The sequence below is a fragment of the Haematobia irritans genome, chromosome 4, assembly GCF_050003625.1.
Source record: "Haematobia irritans isolate KBUSLIRL chromosome 4, ASM5000362v1, whole genome shotgun sequence".
NCBI lineage: Eukaryota > Metazoa > Arthropoda > Insecta > Diptera > Muscidae > Haematobia > Haematobia irritans.
This window is the reverse complement of record NC_134400.1, coordinates 111,411,791-111,431,630: the sequence shown is the minus strand read 5'-3', so window position 1 is coordinate 111,431,630 and position 19,840 is coordinate 111,411,791. Positions and strand designations below refer to the sequence as shown.

At 35.2% G+C, this 19,840-nt stretch overlaps 1 protein-coding gene across 1 annotated transcript in view; it reads right to left on the bottom strand.

Moving 5' to 3' along the window:
- Positions 1-19,840, bottom strand: part of st (ATP-binding cassette transporter scarlet) — a 58,690-nt gene that overhangs the window by 18,649 nt on the left and 20,201 nt on the right. The window contains exons 4-6 of the mRNA XM_075306213.1: positions 11,349-12,314; positions 11,050-11,291; positions 5,782-5,882 (exon numbers count right to left, since the gene is read on the bottom strand). Of these exons, the coding sequence (XP_075162328.1) occupies positions 5,782-5,882; positions 11,050-11,291; positions 11,349-12,314 (1,309 nt within the window). The remainder of the gene's footprint in view (positions 1-5,781; positions 5,883-11,049; positions 11,292-11,348; positions 12,315-19,840) is intronic.

Genomic DNA, 19,840 nt, shown 5'->3' with positions numbered 1-19,840 from the left:
CAAATTCTTCCAGATCGAGTGATATTTAAATGTATGTATTTGGGACAAACCTTTATATATAGCCCCCAACACATTTGACGGATGTGATATGGTATCGAAAATTTAGATCTACAAAGTGGTGCAGGGTATTATATAGTCGGCCCCGCCCGACTTTAGACTTTCCTTACTTGTTTTTACTAACATTGTGGTCCACCCTAGTGCGGACTTAAATTTTGAGTCTATAGATTTTGTAGAAGTCTATCAAATTCTGTCCAGATCGAGTGATATTTAAATGTATGGATTTGGGACAAACCTTTATATATAGACCCCAACACATTTGACGGATGTGATATGGTATCGAAAATTTAGATCTACAAAGTGGTGCAGGGTATAATATAGTCGGCCCCGCCCGACTTTAGACTTTCCTTACTTGTCTTTTTCTATGTAGAATCAAGTACGCAAAACTCAAATTTAAAAAGGAATTTTGTCTTAAATGTGTCCTTACTTGAATTTCCCGCTTCTTTGACTTGGAATTAATACCAAAATTATTAGTGTAAAGACAAAACCTTTGGTGGATTAATTTCATACGGCCCCATCCACCACCTTCCTCTGTAAATTTTCATTAGTTTTTTCACAACACTATAAAAAAGTCGTGCAAATGGGAGGCCATCACTAACCTTGACTAAAAATTTCAAACAAACAAAACCAAAACAAATTGGAACATTTAAATCCAAAATTCACGCAATCAAGTGAGGTCCCCTTCCCCGACCAGATATCGAAACATGAGGTACACTATGTCCATCACATGATCACCTTCTACATTTAAATTTAAAGCACGGTTGGCAGGGTTTTTTGAGAACGATCCCCAAAATTGCGAAAGTATATCCCTAAAGAAATATTTTTTTTCATGAAAAGTCCCCAAAGAAAAGTTATATATTTATTTTATGTGTATAAATTTTATTCTATAAAGTAAGGAGAGCAATGTCGTTTTATAGAGTTTTTTAATTGATAGGGACTTCATCAAATCTGTCAGGTGGCCAGCAGTTGAAATCGATGTGTGTTTTGCAACTTTGTGCAAAACATCTCTGAAAAGCTTAACAAACAAATATAAATTCATCCATAGAATTTATACTGAAAAGAAGCTTGAACGGTTCCACAGATTTTGTCTAATGATTTTGTATTGATTCCGACCTAAAGAAGCGAAGAATTGCACTGAGTACAGTAATATATCGATTTACCGTGATGTTCCCAAATTTGACAACATTAATCGAAACGACGTAAACCGAATTAAAAATTGGTCAAACTTACACCTAAGTCCGCTGTCCGAGATGCATTCATGATTGAAAAGCTACACACACATAGAAGTAAATCAAATGCTATACGTGTACAGAGTTAAAAACTAGGATTCCCCTGCTTTTACTTATAAAGGGTGATTCTTTTGAGGTTAGGATTTTCATGCATTAGTATTTGACAGATCACGTGGGATTTCAGACATGGTGTCAAAGAGAAAGATGCTCAGTATGCTTTGACATTTCATCATGAATAGACTTACTAACGAGCCACAACGTCGAATTTTCAGTGAATGGGCCCTAGAAAAGTTGGCAGAAAATCCGCTTTTTTATCGACAAATTTTGTTCAGCGATGAGGCTCATTTCTGGTTGAATGGCTACGTAAATAAGCAAAATTGCCGCATTTGGAGTGAAGAGCAACCAGAAGCCGTTCAAGAACTGCCCATGCATCCCGAAAAATGCACTGTTTGGTGTGGTTTGTACGCTGGTGGAATCATTGGACCGTATTTTTTCAAAGATGCTGTTGGACGCAACGTTACGGTGAATGGCGATCGCTATCGTTCGATGCTAACAAACTTTTTGTTGCCAAAAATGGAAGAACTGAACTTGGTTGACATGTGGTTTCAACAATATGGCGCTACATGCCACACAGCTCGCGATTCTATGGCCATTTTGAGGGAAAACTTCGGAGAACAATTCATCTCAAGAAATGGACCGGTAAGTTGGCCACCAAGATCATGCGATTTGACGCCTTTAGACTATTTTTTGTGGGGCTACGTCAAGTCTAAAGTCTACAGAAATAAGCCAGCAACTATTCCAGCTTTGGAAGACAACATTTCCGAAGAAATTCGGGCTATTCCGGCCGAAATGCTCGAAAAAGTTGCCCAAAATTGGACTTTCCGAATGGACCACCTAAGACGCAGCCGCGGTCAACATTTAAATGAAATTATCTTCAAAAAGTAAATGTCATGGACCAATCTAACGTTTCAAATAAAGAACCGATGAGATTTTGCAAATTTCATGCGTTTTTTTTTTAAAAAATTAATCAAGCTCTTAACAAATCACCCTTTAAATGGTAAACAACTGAGACTACGAGAATCGAATGCCGACGCGAAACGAAGTTGGATGGAACAAAAAAAATCGACGACGTAAATCGAATAGCGACGTAAATCGAAGTTGGATGGAACAAAAAATTTGACGACATAAATCGAAACAACGTAAACCGCGGCGACGTAACTCGAGGGATTGATGTATGCATTAAAGACGCAACATTTCAGTTTTGTGTACTTTATATTGGGAAACAAGTTGGATTTTTTTTTTCGTCCTTAAAAAACGTGTAAGCTATAATTCCAAATTAAGACCCGACTTAAAGTACAAATTGTACCACGTTTCGAGTAAAACTCATATTTGAAATTTTTGTTTACAAAAAAATCATTGAATTTCAATAATTTTGTTTTAAGTTCAATAGAATTTTAAGGTCAGGCAGAGGGGCGAGCGAATTCTAGTGATACCAAAAAAAAATTAAAAAATATATATTGATAAATATTAAATATACCCCACCGTGCTGCAGTAGGAAACTAGCATAGTGTTACGACTCTTCAACATTAATGATAATTAGAATAGTATTTGCCAAAGATTAAAATTGTAGGAAGATAGGAAATTAGCTACTGAGGAGATCGAACCATTTACCAGATTAGTTTAATACTCGAACCCAACGCGTATTCGAAAAGTATCGGCATAGCATTAAAATTCAAATAAAAAGAAATTAAGTGCACGAAATAAATTTCTATAAAGGGGAAATTGTATTTTTTTTCTTGTTGCCTAAAATTTAACATTGCTTCATTAAGAAAATTAAATTTTTCATTTAAAAAACCAGTAAGGAAAGCCTAAAGTAGGGCGGGGCCGACTATATTATACCCTGCACCACTTTGTAGATCTAAATTTTCGATACCATATCACATCCGTCAAATGTGTTGGGGGCTATATATAAAGGTTTGTCCCAAATACATACATTTAAATATCACTCGATCTGGAAGAATTTGATAGACTTCTACAAAATCTATAGACTCAAAATTTAAGTCGGCTAATGCACTAGGGTGGAACACAATGTTAGTAAAAAATATGGGAAACGTTTAAATCTGAAGCAATTTTAAGGAAACTTCGAAAAAGTTTATTTATGATTTATCGCTCGATATATATGTATTAGAAGTTTAGGAAAATTAGAGTCATTTTTACTACTTTTCGACTAAGCAGTGGCGATTTAACAAGGAAAATGATGGTATTTTGAACATTGTTGTCGAAATCAGAAAAACATATATATGGGAGCTATATCTAAATCTGAAACGATTTCAACCAAGTTTGGCACGCATAGCAACAATGCTTATTCTCCTCCCTGTGCAAAATTTCAACTAAATCGGAGTTAAAATTGGCCTCTGTGGTCATATGAGTGTAAATCGGGCGAAAGCTATATATGGGAGCTATATCTAAATCTGAACTGATTTCAACCAAATTTGGCACGCCTAGCAACAATGCTAATTCTACTCTCTGTGTAAAATTTCAACTAAATCGTAGATAAAAATTGGCCTCTGTGGACATATGAGTGTAAATCGGGCGAAAGCTATATATGGGAGATATATCTAAATCTGAACCGATTTCAACCAAATTTGGCACGCATAGCTACAATGCTAATTCTACTCCCTGTTCAAAATTTCAACTAAATCGGAGTTAAAAATTGGCCTCTGAGTTCATATGAGTGTAAATCGGGCGAAAGCTATATATGGGAGATATATCCAAATCTGAACCGATTTAAACCAAATTTGGCACGCATAGTTACAATGCTAATTCTACTCCCTGTGCAAAATTTCAACTAAATCGGAGTTAAAATTGGCCTCTGTGGGCAAATGAGTGTAAATCGGGCGAAAGCTATATATGGGAGCTATATCTAAATCTGAACCGATTTCAACCAAATTTGGCACGCATAGTAACAATGCTAATTCTACTCCCTGTGCAAAATTTCAACTAAATCGGAGCAAAAAATTGGTCTCTGTGGGCAAATGAGTGTAAATCGGGCGAAAGCTATATATGGGAGCTATATCTAAATCTGAACCGATTTGGCTAATATTTTGCAAGTTTTTCGAGACCCATAAAATATTCGGATGTACGGAACTTGAAGAAGATCGGTTGATATACACGCCAATTATGACCAGATCGGTGAAAAATATATATGACAGCTATATCTAAATCTGAACCGGTTTCAACCAAGTTTGGCACGCATAGCAACAATGCTTATTCTCCTCCCTGTGCAAAATTTCAACTAAATCGGAGTTAAAAATTGGCCTCTGTGGTCATATGAGTGTAAATCGGGCGAAAGCTATATATGGGAGCTATATCTAAATCTGAACCGATTTCAACCAAATTTGGCACGCATAGCAACAATGATAATTCTACTCCCTGTGCCAAATTTCAACTAAATCGGAGTTAAAAATTCGCCTCTGTGGACATATGAGTGTAAATCGGGCGAAAGCTATATATGGGAGATATATCTAAATCTGAACCGATTTCAACCAAATTTGGCACGCATAGCTCCAATGCTAATTCTACTCCCTGTTCAAAATTTCAACTAAATCGGAGTTAAAAATTGGCCTCTGTGGTCATATGAGTGTAAATCGGGCGAAAGCTATATATGGGAGATATATCCAAATCTGAACCGATTTCAACCAAATTTGGCACGCATAGTTACAATGCTAATTCTACTCCCTGTGCAAAATTTCAACTAAATCGGAGTTAAAAATTGGCCTCTGTGAGCAAATGAGTGTAAATCGGGCGAAAGCTATATATGGGAGCTATATCTAAATCTGAACCGATTTCACCAAATTTGGCACGCATAGTTACAATGCTAATTCTACTCCCTATGCAAAATTTCAACTAAATCGGAGCAAAAAATTGGCCTCTGTGGGCAAATGAGTGTAAATCGGGCGAAAGCTATATATGGGAGCTATATCTAATCTGAACCGATTTGGCTGATATTTGCAAGTTTTTCGAGACCCATAAAATATTCGGATGTACGGAATTTGAGGAAGATCGGTTGATATACACGCCAATTATGACCAGATCGGTGAAAAATACATATGACAGCTATATCTAAATCTGAATCAATAGGGATCGTCTTTGAGCCGAAATAAGACCCTATACCAAATTTTAGGACAATCGGACTAAAACTGCGAGCTGTACTTTGCACACAAAAATACATCAACAGACAGACAGACAGACAGACAGACGGACAGACAGACAGACGGACATCGCTAAATCGACTCAGAATTTAATTCTAAGCCGATCCGTATACTAAAAGGGTGGTCTATGATTACTCCTTCTTGGCGTTACATACAAATGCACAAACTTATTATATATAATTACAAACATGTATTAAACCAATCTGGCAAATGCAACATTTGGTATGACGCAAGCCAATTTCCTATCTTTCTCAAATCTATAATCTTTGGTATTTGATACTCACTTATGTTTTGTATGCCAGACCACTGTGCTATTGTCATTGCTTCATTTGCATACAGCATCCAAGAAAGAAACTGTGTCCAATAAAATGCCCATGGTAATGTACTGCAAATGCATTGAAATGGAAAAATATATTTTTAGAGAAAGAGAAAATTTGCAAAAAAAAATAATTTAACCCTTAAATGCGCACGGTATCTTTTAAGTTACAACCAGAAGAAATTCTTACGTCTTAAAATTTTGACCGATGTCAAGTTTGTTACATCTAAAACATCACAACTCAGTTTTTATACCCTAAACCACATAGTGGTCAGGGTATAATAAGTTTGATCTGCCAAAAATGTGCCTACCAGAAATATTAATTTTAGACCCCATAACATATATACAGATCGACTCAGAATCACATCCTGAGTCGATCTAGCGCTAGGTGTACGTCCGTCCGTCTGTCCATGCATTTGTTGTTCACGGGATTCCATTCGCTTTTGATGAAATTTAGTACAGGGAGTTTTTTGGTCACAAGGACGAACGCTATTGAATTTGAAAGAAATCGGATCAAATTTAGATATAGCTCTCATATATACATATGTATCTCCCGATTTCGACAAATGGGGATACGTTGCGCTTTTTTACAAACGGATCGTCACCTAATCTGGCAAAAAATAATCTTTTTCGTCGCCCTTCAAGTCTGCAAAATTTCATTCAAATCGGTTCAGATTTAGATATAGCTCTCATATATATGTATCACCCGATTTTCCCAAATTTGTCCACAAAACCCTTATTTATCAACCGATCTTACTCAAAGTTGGCTAAATGTAATATTCCATAGCACTAACTAGATGTGCACAAAATCATGGAAATCGGTTCAGATGTAGCTATAGCTCCCATATATATGTACCGCCTGATTTTTCTAAATTTGGCTATAAAACCCTTATTTATCGACCGATAGTACTCAAAGTTGGCCAAATGTTATCTTCTATAGCACTAAAGGTATGTGCAAAATGTCATCGAAATCGTTTCAGATGTAGATATAGCTCCCATATATTCCCTATATGTAGTTTTTTTCTAATACTTAGCGTCTTGTAGGACGTAGGGCCACAATGTGGGACATTTTCACTCAACACAATTTGTAATAATTTTTTTTCCTCCTCTAGAGGAGGAAGCCGGCAAGGCTTCTAATTTGTGTGGTAACAACAGTTACCACTCGTGCCAAACAAAATCGAACAAAATTTGAAGATTACCACAAATCTACCAAACAAATATTTCTATAGAAATTTGTGTTAAAACTTTATTCCTGTAGAAAATTTTGTCAAAATTGTATTTTTATAGAAAATTTTGTCAAAATTGTATTTCTATAGGAATTTTTTTCAAAATATTATTTCTATAAAAAATGTTCTCAAAATTTTATTTCCATGGAATTTATTATCAAAATTTTATTTCTATAGAAAAAATTCTCAAAAAATTTGTTTATAGGAACTTTTTCCAAAATTTTATTTCTATAGAGATTTAACAAAAAAAAAAATACTATGTTTGGTAGAATTCTACCAACTGTGGCAACAGTGGTGGTAATACAAATTTATTTTCTAGGTTATATACATTGCATTTTCATGTTTTAAGTTAATAAAGTACTTAGAACCATTTTTGTTTTATAAAATTTGTTTAAATTTATCGAAAATATTGTAGGGAAAATGGTTTGGGAATGTATGGGAGATTAGGGAACCTTTTTTGTCCTTGTAGGGTAAATCGACTATATAATACCCTATATCATACCACCCTTACTGAATTAGTAATCATAAGCATTTGTGGGGTAACATTGATATAGGTCTGGGAGATAAACCGCAGTTGCATATTTAAGAAAATTAAAGGGTACATGTTTATGGGTGCTTTGTCTCAATCTGACTATAGCTCATAGTCAGTGTTGCCAGGGAAAATGTTCGGTTTACCTTACAACGAAAAAAAAAGTTCCCTACTTTCCCATACATTCCCCAACAATTTTCCCTACAATATTTTCGTTAAATTTAAACAAATTTTACAATACAACAAGTAAGTAAAGTCTAAAGTCGGGCGGGGCCGATTATATTATACCCTTCACCCCTATGTAGGCCAAAATTTGTTTTACCATCTCAACTACTTCACATTTGCCGGAAGCTATATAAAAGAGACAATTTTTTACTTCTACAAAATCTCTAGAATTAACGGCTAACGCTATCCAGTTAATTGGAGGAAACTTCCATTGAAAATGTGTAAAATGTGTGACAGTCTACCATATTTCCCCAACTCTGGTGTACGTATATATGGGAGCTATATATAATCTGAACCGATTTTGACTAAATTTGACATGTATAGTTAGAATAATAATTCTGCTATCTATGCGAAATTTCACATAAATGGGAGTATAACTTTGGCCCCCCTGGTCATATGAGTGCAAATCGGACGGAAGATATATATTGGAGCCATATCTAAATCTGAACCGATTTTAACCAAATTTGTCACAATTACCGATACTACTAAACGTACTCCTTGTGCGAAATTTGAAGCAAATCACGCAAAACCCTGGATTTTGAGGCCATATAAGTTCAAATCGGACGAAAGATATATATGGGAGCTATATCTAAATCTGCATCGATTGTCACCATATTTGGAACATACAATAGTATCGTTAAAAGTACCGCTTGTGCAAAATTTGAAGTAAGTCAGGGCAAAACTCTGGCTTTTGAGACCATATAACTCCAAATCGGGCGAAAGATATATATATGAGCTATATCTAAGTCTGAACCGATTTTAACAAAATTTGACACAATTAACGATACTATTAAACGTACCCCTTGTGCAAAATTTGAAGCAAATCACGGCAAAACTCTGGCTTTTGTGGCCATATAAGTTCAAATCGGACGAAAGATATATATGGGAGCTATATCTAAATTTGAACCGATTTCAATTAAATTTACCAAGCATTGGTAAAATGTCAATTCTACCCTCTGTGCAAAATTTCACGAAGATCGGTAGTAAACTTTGGCCTCTGTGGTCATATGAGTCTAAATCGGACGAAAGATATATATGGGAGCTATATCTAAATCTGAACCGATTTGGCTGATATTTTGCAAGATTTTCGAGATTCATAAAATATTTCGATGTACGGTATTTCAAGAAAATCGGTTGTGAAACACGCTAACTATGACCAAATCGGGGATAAATATATATGGCAGCTATATCTAAATCTGAACCGATTTTTTCCAAAACCAATAGCGATTGTCTCTGTCCCAAGAAACGGCCCTATGCCAAATTTGAGGACGATCGGACTTAAATTGCGAGCTGTACTTTGTGCACAAAATTACATATACAGACAGACGGACAGACAGACAGACAGACAGACAGACAGACAGACAGACAGACAGACAGACAGACGGACATCGAATTTAATTCTAAGCCGATCGGTATACTAAAAGATGGGTCTATGACCACTATTCCTTGGCGTTACATACAAATGCACAAACTTATTATACCCTGTACCACAGTAGTGGTGAAGGGTATAAAAATGGTTCTAAGTACTTTATTATATTGAAACATGAAAATACAACGTATATAACCTAGAAAACAAATATGTATGGTCAAACATAAGGTTATTAGGGGCAAATTTTTCAAAATCGGGCGATACATACATGGGAGCTATATATTCATCTGAACCGATTTCGATGAAATTTTGCACATACTGTTAGTACTATAGAGGACTGGATCTAGCCAACTTTGAGTAAGATCGCTTAATAAATAAGGGTTCTATGGCCAAATTTGGGAAAATCGTGCTACACATATATATGGGAGCTATATCTCAATCTGAACCGATTTCGATGAAATTTTGCACATACAGTTAGTGCTATAGAAGATTACATTTGGCCAACTTTGAGTACTATCGGTTGATCAATAAGGGTTTTATAGCCAAATTTAGAAAAATCGGGCGGTACATATAAATGGGAGCTATAGCTAAATCTAAACCGATTTCCATGATTTTTTGCACATATAATTAGTGCTATAGAAGATTACATTGAGTCAGCTTTGACTAAGATCGATTGATAAGTAAGGGTTTTATGGTCAAATTTAGAAAAATAGGGCGGTATATATATATATATATATATGGGAGCTATAGCTAAATCTGAACCAATTTGGATAAAATTTTGCAGACTTTAAGGGCGATGAAAAAGATTATTTTTTGCCAAATTTGGTGACGATCCGTTTGTAAAAAAGCGCAATGTAACCCCATTTGTCGAAATCGGCCGACACATATATATGAGAGCTATATATAAATTTGATCCGATTTCTTCCAAATTCAATACCGTTCGTCCTTGTGTCCAAAAAACTTCCTGTACGGACGGACACCAAGCGCTAGATCGACTCAGGAGGTGATTCTGAGTCGATCGGTATATATTTTATGGGGTCTAAAATCAACATTTTAGCACATTTTTTGGCAGATCAAACTTATTATACCCTGACCACTATGTGGTTTATGGTATAAAAAACGATTTTGAACCACTGTGCAGCGGCTGTTGAAATAGTGGACATCCGTCCTATGACAAGTCCAAGTTAAATTCATCGCTTCTGCTAGAATTTTGCAACACTTTCGGTTCCAAAAGGAACATTTGTACTACTTTCTTGGCGACACTGTTTTTGCTGGGTATGAGTGCTATATCTAAATTTGATCCGATTTTTTCCAAAATCAATGTCATTCGTCCATGTGCCAAAAAGCCACTGTGTACCAAATTTCATCAAAATCGGAATCCTGCGAAGACCAAATACATGGACGGACGGACACAAGGGATCGATCCACTCAGAAGGTGATTCCGAGTCGATCGGTATATATTTTATGGGGTCTACATTTAATATTTCTGGTAGATAGTATTTCTCCTGTAGATTACGGAAGGATAGTCCAATGACTGGAGTTCAGTACATAATACTTGAATGGGGACTTTTTCTTAAGTATATTAAGAAAAATTACTCCGATTTATTTGAAAATCACTTGGAGCAGAGGGAGCAACTGTCTCTCAGTAATGCTGGTGACATTTCTAAGTGTTTCAAAGCAATTCTAAGTGGATTCACCGCAATGTGAAACGTCCTGACTTCACTATAAAAAAATGTCCTTTCTCATAACCTTGGACTGAATTTTGTGGAAATTGGTTGGAAAATACAACATCTAATATTCGACGTAGCCATTGTATTGTCATTCATTTTTCAATTTGAGCAGCAGTTCTACTCAAATTGATTTCCACATCTGTTGAGGCACTCTTACCTGATTTGTATGAAAATGCCAGAGGTTATCATGATAATGTAGTCAATTGGTACCAAATAGGCCATGGCAAATGGTAGCGAATTAAAAGCCGTGGAAAAGAAACAACCACACGCAGTCGATACATTCATTACCAGGACAACAGCTATGGACGTAATCACAAAAGCAAAGAACGTTGGTCGTAATCCAGCCACAAAGTAGCAAATGATAACGAATACAAATGGCTCCAGGACCATACCAGGTAACTGAAATGAATAAATCGCATTAAATTCTTTCCACAATACGAGGATATTTGCGCTTACCATGGCCCCAATGGTGCCTATGTAATACTGGGCTGTGGAATACGTTCCAGCACGGGTTTCACGCATGAACAGAGGAAATCCTTGAGGGAAAACATTGAGCACTGTGTACATGGGATTAAATGTATTCTCTGAGATCATAACGAACAAGGCTCCTTGGACAGCTTGCACCCCCATTTGATCAAGTTGGGTGGTCCCAGCAAAACACAGGCCAATAATTATGGCCATGGCCATTTTTTGCAAAAATCTCATCCATTGCAATCGGGGGTCTCGCAATAGGCTCAAGGTGTAGCGATACCAAATGACTAAAAGTTTTTTGCCCCATATTGCCGCTTTGAAGTCATCGAATTCCGTATCGAAGGGATAGTCGCCACTCTCTGCCATATGAATTTCCAGATTCACCAGCATATCTCTTTGCTTGGCTGCCGAACTAACCGCAAATAAATCGCATATATATTGAGCCGATCTCTGAGAGGCCTGTTCATAACCAGGATCGGTAGCTAGCACACCAATTAGAAAGTCTGCCGGATTGTATGCTTCGGGGCAAGGATAACCGTGTTCGGCAAAAAACTCCAAAGCATTTTGTGGGGATCCCGTGAAGGCTACTCTCCCATCGGCAAGTAAGAGGACATTATTGAACATATCGAACAATTGCGAGGAAGGCTGATGTATGGTACACAGAATAGTTGTGCCTTTCTTGGCCAATTCATACAGAGTTTGCACTAACTGTTGAGCACTATAAGAATCCAAACCGGTGGTGGGTTCGTCGCAGAATAAAATCACCGGATTGTTGAGTAACTCTACGGCGAAGGCCAAGCGTTTACGTTCACCTCCAGATAAAACTTTTTCATCATCGCCTGATCCAATGCGGGAATTTGCAGCTGCCATGAGACCGGTGCGTTCTAAAAGATCTTGAATTATAATTTTACGTTCTTGCCGGCTGACGCGGCGATCTAAACGCAGATGAGCCTGTAAAACGGAAGCAAAATAAAAGTCTGAGTTGAAACGACAAAGTTTAATAAAATTAAAGATATATATTCAGAAAAAAATTCTTTTTATACACGGTCTTCTTGGTTAAGCTAAAATAGTAAAAAACAAGTAAGGAAAGTCTAAAGTCGGGCGGGGCCGACTATATTATACCCTGCACCACTTTGTAGATCTAAATTTTCGATACCATATCACATTTGTCAAATGTGTTGGGTGATATATATAAAGGTTTGTCCCAAATACATACATTTAAATATCACTCGATCTGGACAGAATTTGGTAGACTCCTACAAAACCTATAGACTCAAAATTTAAGTCGGCTAATGGACTAGGGTGGAACACAATGTTAGTAAATAAAAAAATATGGGAAACATTGAAATCTGAAGCAATTTTAAGGAAACTTCGCAAAAGTTTATTTATGATTTATTGCTCGATATATATGTATTAGAAGTTTAGGAAAATTAGAGTCATTTTTACAACTTTTCGACTAAGCAGTGGCGATTTAACAAGGAAAATGTTGGTATTTTGACCATTTTTGTCGAAATCAGAAAAACATATATATGGGAGCTATATCTAAATCTGAACCGATTTCAACCAAATTTGGCACGCATAGCAACAATGCTAATTCTACTCTCTGTGCAAAATTTCAACTAAATCGGAGCCAAAAATGGGCCTCTATGGTCATATGAGTGTAAATCGGGCGAAAGCTATATATGGGAGATATATCTGAATCTGAACCGATTTCAACCAAATTAGGCACGCATAGCTACAATGCTAATTATACTCCCTGTGCAAAATTTCAACTAAATCGGAGTTAAAAATTGGCCTCTGTGGGCAAATGAGTGTAAATCGGGCGAAAGCTATATATGGGAGCTATATCTAAATCTGAACCGATTTGGCTGATATTTTGCAAGTTTTACGAGACTCATAAAATATTCGGATGTACGGAATTTGAGGAAGATCGGTTGATATACACGCCAATTATGACCAGATCGGTGAAAAATATATATGGCAGCTATATCTAAATCTGAACCGATTTTTTCCAAAATCAATAGGGATCGTCTTTGAGCCGAAACAGGACCCTATACCAAATTTTAGGACAATCCGACTAAAACTGCGAGCTGTACTTTGCACACAAAAATACATCAACAGACAGACAGACAGACAGACAAACAGACAGACAGACGGACAGACAGACGGACAGACAGACAGACAGACGGACATCGCTAAATCAACTCAGAATTTAATTCTAAGCCGATCCGTATACTAAAAGGTTGGTCTATGATTACTCCTTCTTGGCGTTACATACAAATGCACAAACTTATTATACCTTGTACCACAGTAGTGGTGAAGGGTATAAAAATATGGGAAACATTGAAATCTGAAGCAATTTTAAGGAAACTTCGCAAAAGTTTATTTATGATTTATTCCTCGATATATATGTATTAGAAGTTTAGGAAAATTAGAGTCATTTTTACAACTTTTCGATTAAGCAGTGGCGATTTTACAAGGAAAATGTTGGTATTTTGACCATTTTTGTCGAAATCAGAAAAACATATATATGGGAGCTATATCTAAATCTGAACCGATTTCAACCAAATTTGGCACGCATAGCAACAATGCTAATTCTACTCTCTGTGCAAAATTTCAACTAAATCGGAGCAAAAAATGGGCCTCTATGGTCATATGAGTGTAAATCGGGCGAAAGCTATATATGGGAGATATATCTAAATCTGAACCGATTTCAACCAAATTAGGCACGCATAGCTACAATGCTAATTCTACTCCCTGTGCAAAATTTCAACTAAATCGGAGCAAAAAATTGGCCTCTGTGGTCATATGAGTGTAAATCGGGCGAAAGCTATATATGGGAGATATATCTAAATCTGAACCGATTTCAACCAAATTTAGCACATATAGCTACAATGCTAATTCTACTCCCTGTGCAAAATTCCAACTAAATCGGAGTTAAAAATTGGCCTCTGTGGTCATATGAGTGCAAATCGGGCGAAAGCTATATATGGGAGATATATCTAAATCTGCACCGATTTCAACCAAAATTGGCACGCATAGTTACAATGCTAATTCTACTCCCCATGCAAAATTTCAACTAATTCGGAGCAAACAATTGGCCCCTGTGGACAAATGAGTGTAAATCGGGCGAAAGCTATATATGGGAGCTATATCTAAATCTGAATCGATTTGGCTGATATTTTGCAAGTTTTTCGAGACTCATAAAATATTCGTATGTACGGAATTTGAGGAAGATCGGTTTATATACACGCCAATTATGACCAGATCGGTGAAAAATATATATGGCAGCTATATCTAAATATGAACCGATTTTTTCCAAAATCAATAGGGATCGTCTTTGAGCCGAAACAGGACCCTATACCTTTGAGCCGAAACAGGACCCTATACCAAATTTTAGGACAATCGGACTAAAACTGCGAGCTGTACTTTGCACACAAAAATACATCAACAGACAGACAGACAGACGGACATCGCTAAATCGACTCAGAATTTAATTCTAAGACTATCGGTATACTAAAGGATGGGTCTCAGACTTTTCCTTCTTGGCGTTACATACAAATGCACAAACTTATTATACCCTGTACCACAGTAGTGGTGAAGGGTATAAAAACATGGTCCATAATAATTCACAATAAATTTGCTCCTCAGACGAAAGACCTCAGCCCGAATACAAATCTTTGGGCGGAAATTTCGGCAAAAAATACAAAAAAATTAAAGAATGAGGTGTTGTGGCAATAAATATAATTCAAGGGACTGCTTTCAACAGTCGAACTGAACGGACGTGTTTTTAATAGCGGATTATTCAATTTCATCATAATAAGTACATATAACGAATTTCAATCTAACCTATATACAGCAGAAATCTTAAATATTCACCCCTGAGTCGATCTAGCACTTGGTGTCCGTCCGTCCGTCCGTCTGTCCATGTATTTGTTGTTCACAGGATTCCGGTCGCAATTATATTTTGATGAAATTTGGTACAGGGAGTTTTTTGGGCACAAGGACGAACGCTATTAAATTTGGAAGAAATCGGATCAAATTTAGATATAGCTCCCATATATATGTATCGCCCGATTTCGACAAATGGGGTCACGTTGCACGTTTTTTCAAACGGACGTCACCAAATTTGGCAAAAGGTAATCTTTTCCATCGCCCTTCAAGTCTGCAAAATTTCATCCAAATCGGTTTAGATTTAGATATAGCTCTCATATATATGTTTGCCCGATTTTCCCAAATTTGGCCACAAAACCTTTATTTATCAACCGATCTTACTCAAAGTTGGCTAATCATCGAGATCGGTTCAGATTTAGCTATAGCTCCCATATATATGTACCGCCCGATTTTTCTAAATTTGGCCATAAAACCCTTATTTATCAACCGATCTTACCCAAATTTGGCTAAATGTAGTCTTCTATAGCACTAACTATATGTGCAAAAAATCATCGAAATCGGTTCAGATTTAGATATAGCTCCCATATATATGTATAGATTTTCCCAAATATATATATATATATATATATATATATATATATATATATATATATATATATATATATATATATATATATATATATATATATATATATATATATATATATATATATATATATATATATATATATATATATATATATATATATATATATATATATATATATATATATATTTGGGAAAATCTATACATATATATGGGAGCTATATCTAAATCTGAACCGATTTCGATGATTTTTTGCACATATAGTTAGTGCTATATATATATATATATATATATATATATATATATATATATATATATATATATATATATATATATATATATATATATATATATATATATATATATATATATATATATATATATATATATATATATATATATATATATATATATATATATATATATATATATATATATATATATATATATATATATATATATATATATATATATATATATATATTTCTTAACTGATCTTATTGAAATCTTGCACAAGGTAACATTTTGTGGTATTAATCAAACCCGCAAAATATTATGCAAATTGGTTCAGATTTAGATATAGCTTCGATATATATGCATCGCTCGATTTTCCCAAATTTGGCCATAGTACTCTTATTCATTAACCAATGTTACTCAAATTTAAAATTTTGATGTACTAGCCGATCGTACTTATGCGTACTTGGAGCTCTTACATAAGAATATTGCTCGATTTTTACAAATTTGTATTTATTACCCACAATAATTTAAAGATTTTCTCTTTTTTAATAATGGGCTCAATATTAGTGGCATACTAACCCCGTAGGTGCAATATCAACTACAGCCAGTGTTGGTAGAAGTAGAGGAAATTTCCTATATGTAGGTTTTTTCTAATATTTAGCGTCTTGTAGGGATGTAGGGCCACAATGTAGGGACATTTTGTAATAATTTTTACATTTTGGTGGCTCTAGAGGAGGAAAGTAAAAGCCGGCAAGGCTTGATCTTTAACAATGTGTGGTAACAACAGTTACCACCCGCGCCAAAAAAAAAAAAAAAATTTGAATATTACCACAAATTACAACAAATCTACCAAACAAATATTTCTATAGACATTTTTGTCAAAACTTTATTCCTATAGACAATTTTGTCAACATTTTATTTCTATGGAAAATGTTGTCAAAATTGTATATTTATGTAACATTATTTCTATAATTTTTTTTTCAAAATGTTATTTCTATGTAATTTTTTCTCAAAATTTTATTTCTATAGAATTTATTATCAAAATTTTATTTCTATAGAAAAATTTCTCAAAAAAATTATTTTATAGAAACTTTTACCAAAATTTTATTTCTATAGAGATTTAACAAAACAATACTATTTTTGGTAGAATTCCACCAACTGTGGCAACCGTGGTGGTAATACAAATTTATTTTCTAGGTTATATACGTTGCATTTTCATGTTTTAAGATAATAAAGTACTTAGAACCATTTTGTTTTGTAAAATTTGTTTAAATTTAACGAAAAATATACTAGGGAAAATTGTTTGGGATTGTATGGGATAGTATGGAACTTTTTTTTTCCTTGTAGGGTAAACCGAACAATTTCCCTGGCAACACTGACTATGAGCTATAGTCAGATTGATACAAAGCACCCATAAACATGTACCCCTTAATTTTCTTAAATATGCAACTGCGGTTTATCTCCCATACCTATATCAATGTTACCCCACAAATGCTTATGTTTACTAATTCAGTAAGGGTGGTTTAGGGTATGATATAGTCGGCCCCGCCCGACTTTCTACTTTACTTACTTATTTTCAAGTGATTACGAGAAGTAAAATCTGGAAATTTTACATTCAGTTTCAAGCTATTTCAAGGCTAACCATTGCATCACGGGAGCCATCAGGAATTCGGTTTATATGTGGGATATACTAAAATATGGACCGATTCTCACCATTTTTAGCACACCTATTATGGCCCTAAAATACTTCCATATTTCCAATTTCTGGCAAATTGGATAAAAACCAAGGTTTTTATGGGGACTATATCAAAGCCAGGACCGATATAGTCCATCTTCAAACTTGGCCTATCTGCAAACAAAAAACGAATCTGCGCTAAATTTCAGGTTATATCGTCTTATAATTGCTTTATATAGTCGGAAATCGATATTTCGATGTATTCATAACAGGTTGTCTGATAAGTCCCCGGTCTAACAAAGAAAAACACTTTTTTTTGTCAAAATTCGTTTTTATTATTCAACACAGTTCCCTTCTATGTTGCCGCGATTTTGACCTTCAAACGCTCCAATAACGCCATATAATAGTCACTGTTGATAGTTTTTCCCTTCTCAAGATAATCGATAAAAATTATTCCATGCGCATCCCAAAAAACAGAGGCCATTACTTTGCCAGCGGACTTTTGAGTCATTCCACGCTTCGGAGACGGTTCACCGGTCGCTGTCCACACAGCCGACTGTCGATTGGACTCAGGAGTGTAGTGATGGAGCCATGTTTCATCCATTGTCACATATCGACGGAAAAACTCGTGTGTATTACGATTTAACAGCTGCAAACACCGCTCAGAATCATCAACACGTTGTTGTTTTTGGTCAAATGTGAGCTCGCGCGGCACCCATTTTGCACAGAGCTTCCGCATTGATGAATGATATGACCAACACGTTCCTTTGATATCGTTAAGGCCTCTGCTATCTCGGTCAACTTCATTTTACGGTCATTCAAAATCATTTTGTGGATTTTTTTCGACGTCCACTGCGTTCACCGTCCTCCGTGCTCATTTCACCATGCTTGAGTTTTGCATACCAATCAATTAATGTTGATTTCCCTGGTGCAGAGTCCGGAAACTCATTATCAAGCCAAGTTTTTGCTTCCACCGTATTTTTTCCCTTCAGAAAACAGTATTTTAACAAAACACGAAATTCCTTTTTTTCCATTTTTTCACAATAACAAAAGTTGCTTCACAAAAGACGCTCTATCTCACAAACTAATTGATTTACAGACGTCAAATTTTGACACGAATCATTTGAAGGTTGGTACTATATAAAAATAATATACATTTAATACTAGCGACGCCATCTATGTCAGACCGAGGACTTATCAGCCAACCTGTCATGCTATCAATGCCCTTTAAAAACGAGTTAACGACAACTTTATTTTCCAAATTGAAACTCGACTTCCAGTAGTAATTATGCTATGTTTCAAGTAAAAAACGTCTTTAAAATAAAGTGTTAAAATTCAAGTTTTTGCTTTGTAGTCAAGATGCAAAAAGACAACAAATTTAAAGACAATTTCATTAAATTTAAAGAATTTTTCTGAAAGTCAAGTCATTTTTTCTTTTGTGTTATGATACCCATTTTTAAGTGAAATCACTTAATTATAAGGACAATACGACTTCATTGAAAAGTTTATCGACTTCTGGATAAAGAAAAAAACTTCATAGTAGAGAAATGCGTCTTCTATGCTAAGAAAAATTTGCATTCGTATTTTAAAGACATGAAATCTTTGACCTCACGACAATATTTTTTTCAGTGTAGTTACCACGCAAAAGTTCATATCGATTCGTAATTATATATGGACACCGCTATATATACCGATTAAGAACTGAATTATATACGTATTTTATCTGTTTTTTTTTATCTAATAAATACCCATATGGACCAACTTACAATTTAGAATACGATGTTAAGAAGTTCTAAGATTCCTTGCCATCGGGAAGTATTACCACAACGCCAGTAATTCGATAATGAATGACAGTCGTTAGTAGAAGCTTCTACGCAATCCATGGTGGATGCTACATAAGATTCAGCCTGGCCGAATCTTATACTTGTTTTACGGCCGTATATACTTGTTTTGTACTTAAATATATTGTGTTTAAGAAATTCAGTACGAAACACATTTGGTTTACATTGGAAATAGGGAAAAGATATTTTTTTATCAAAATGTTCAAATTCTCATTTAGGGTACACCATCTACCTTTGGGTCACA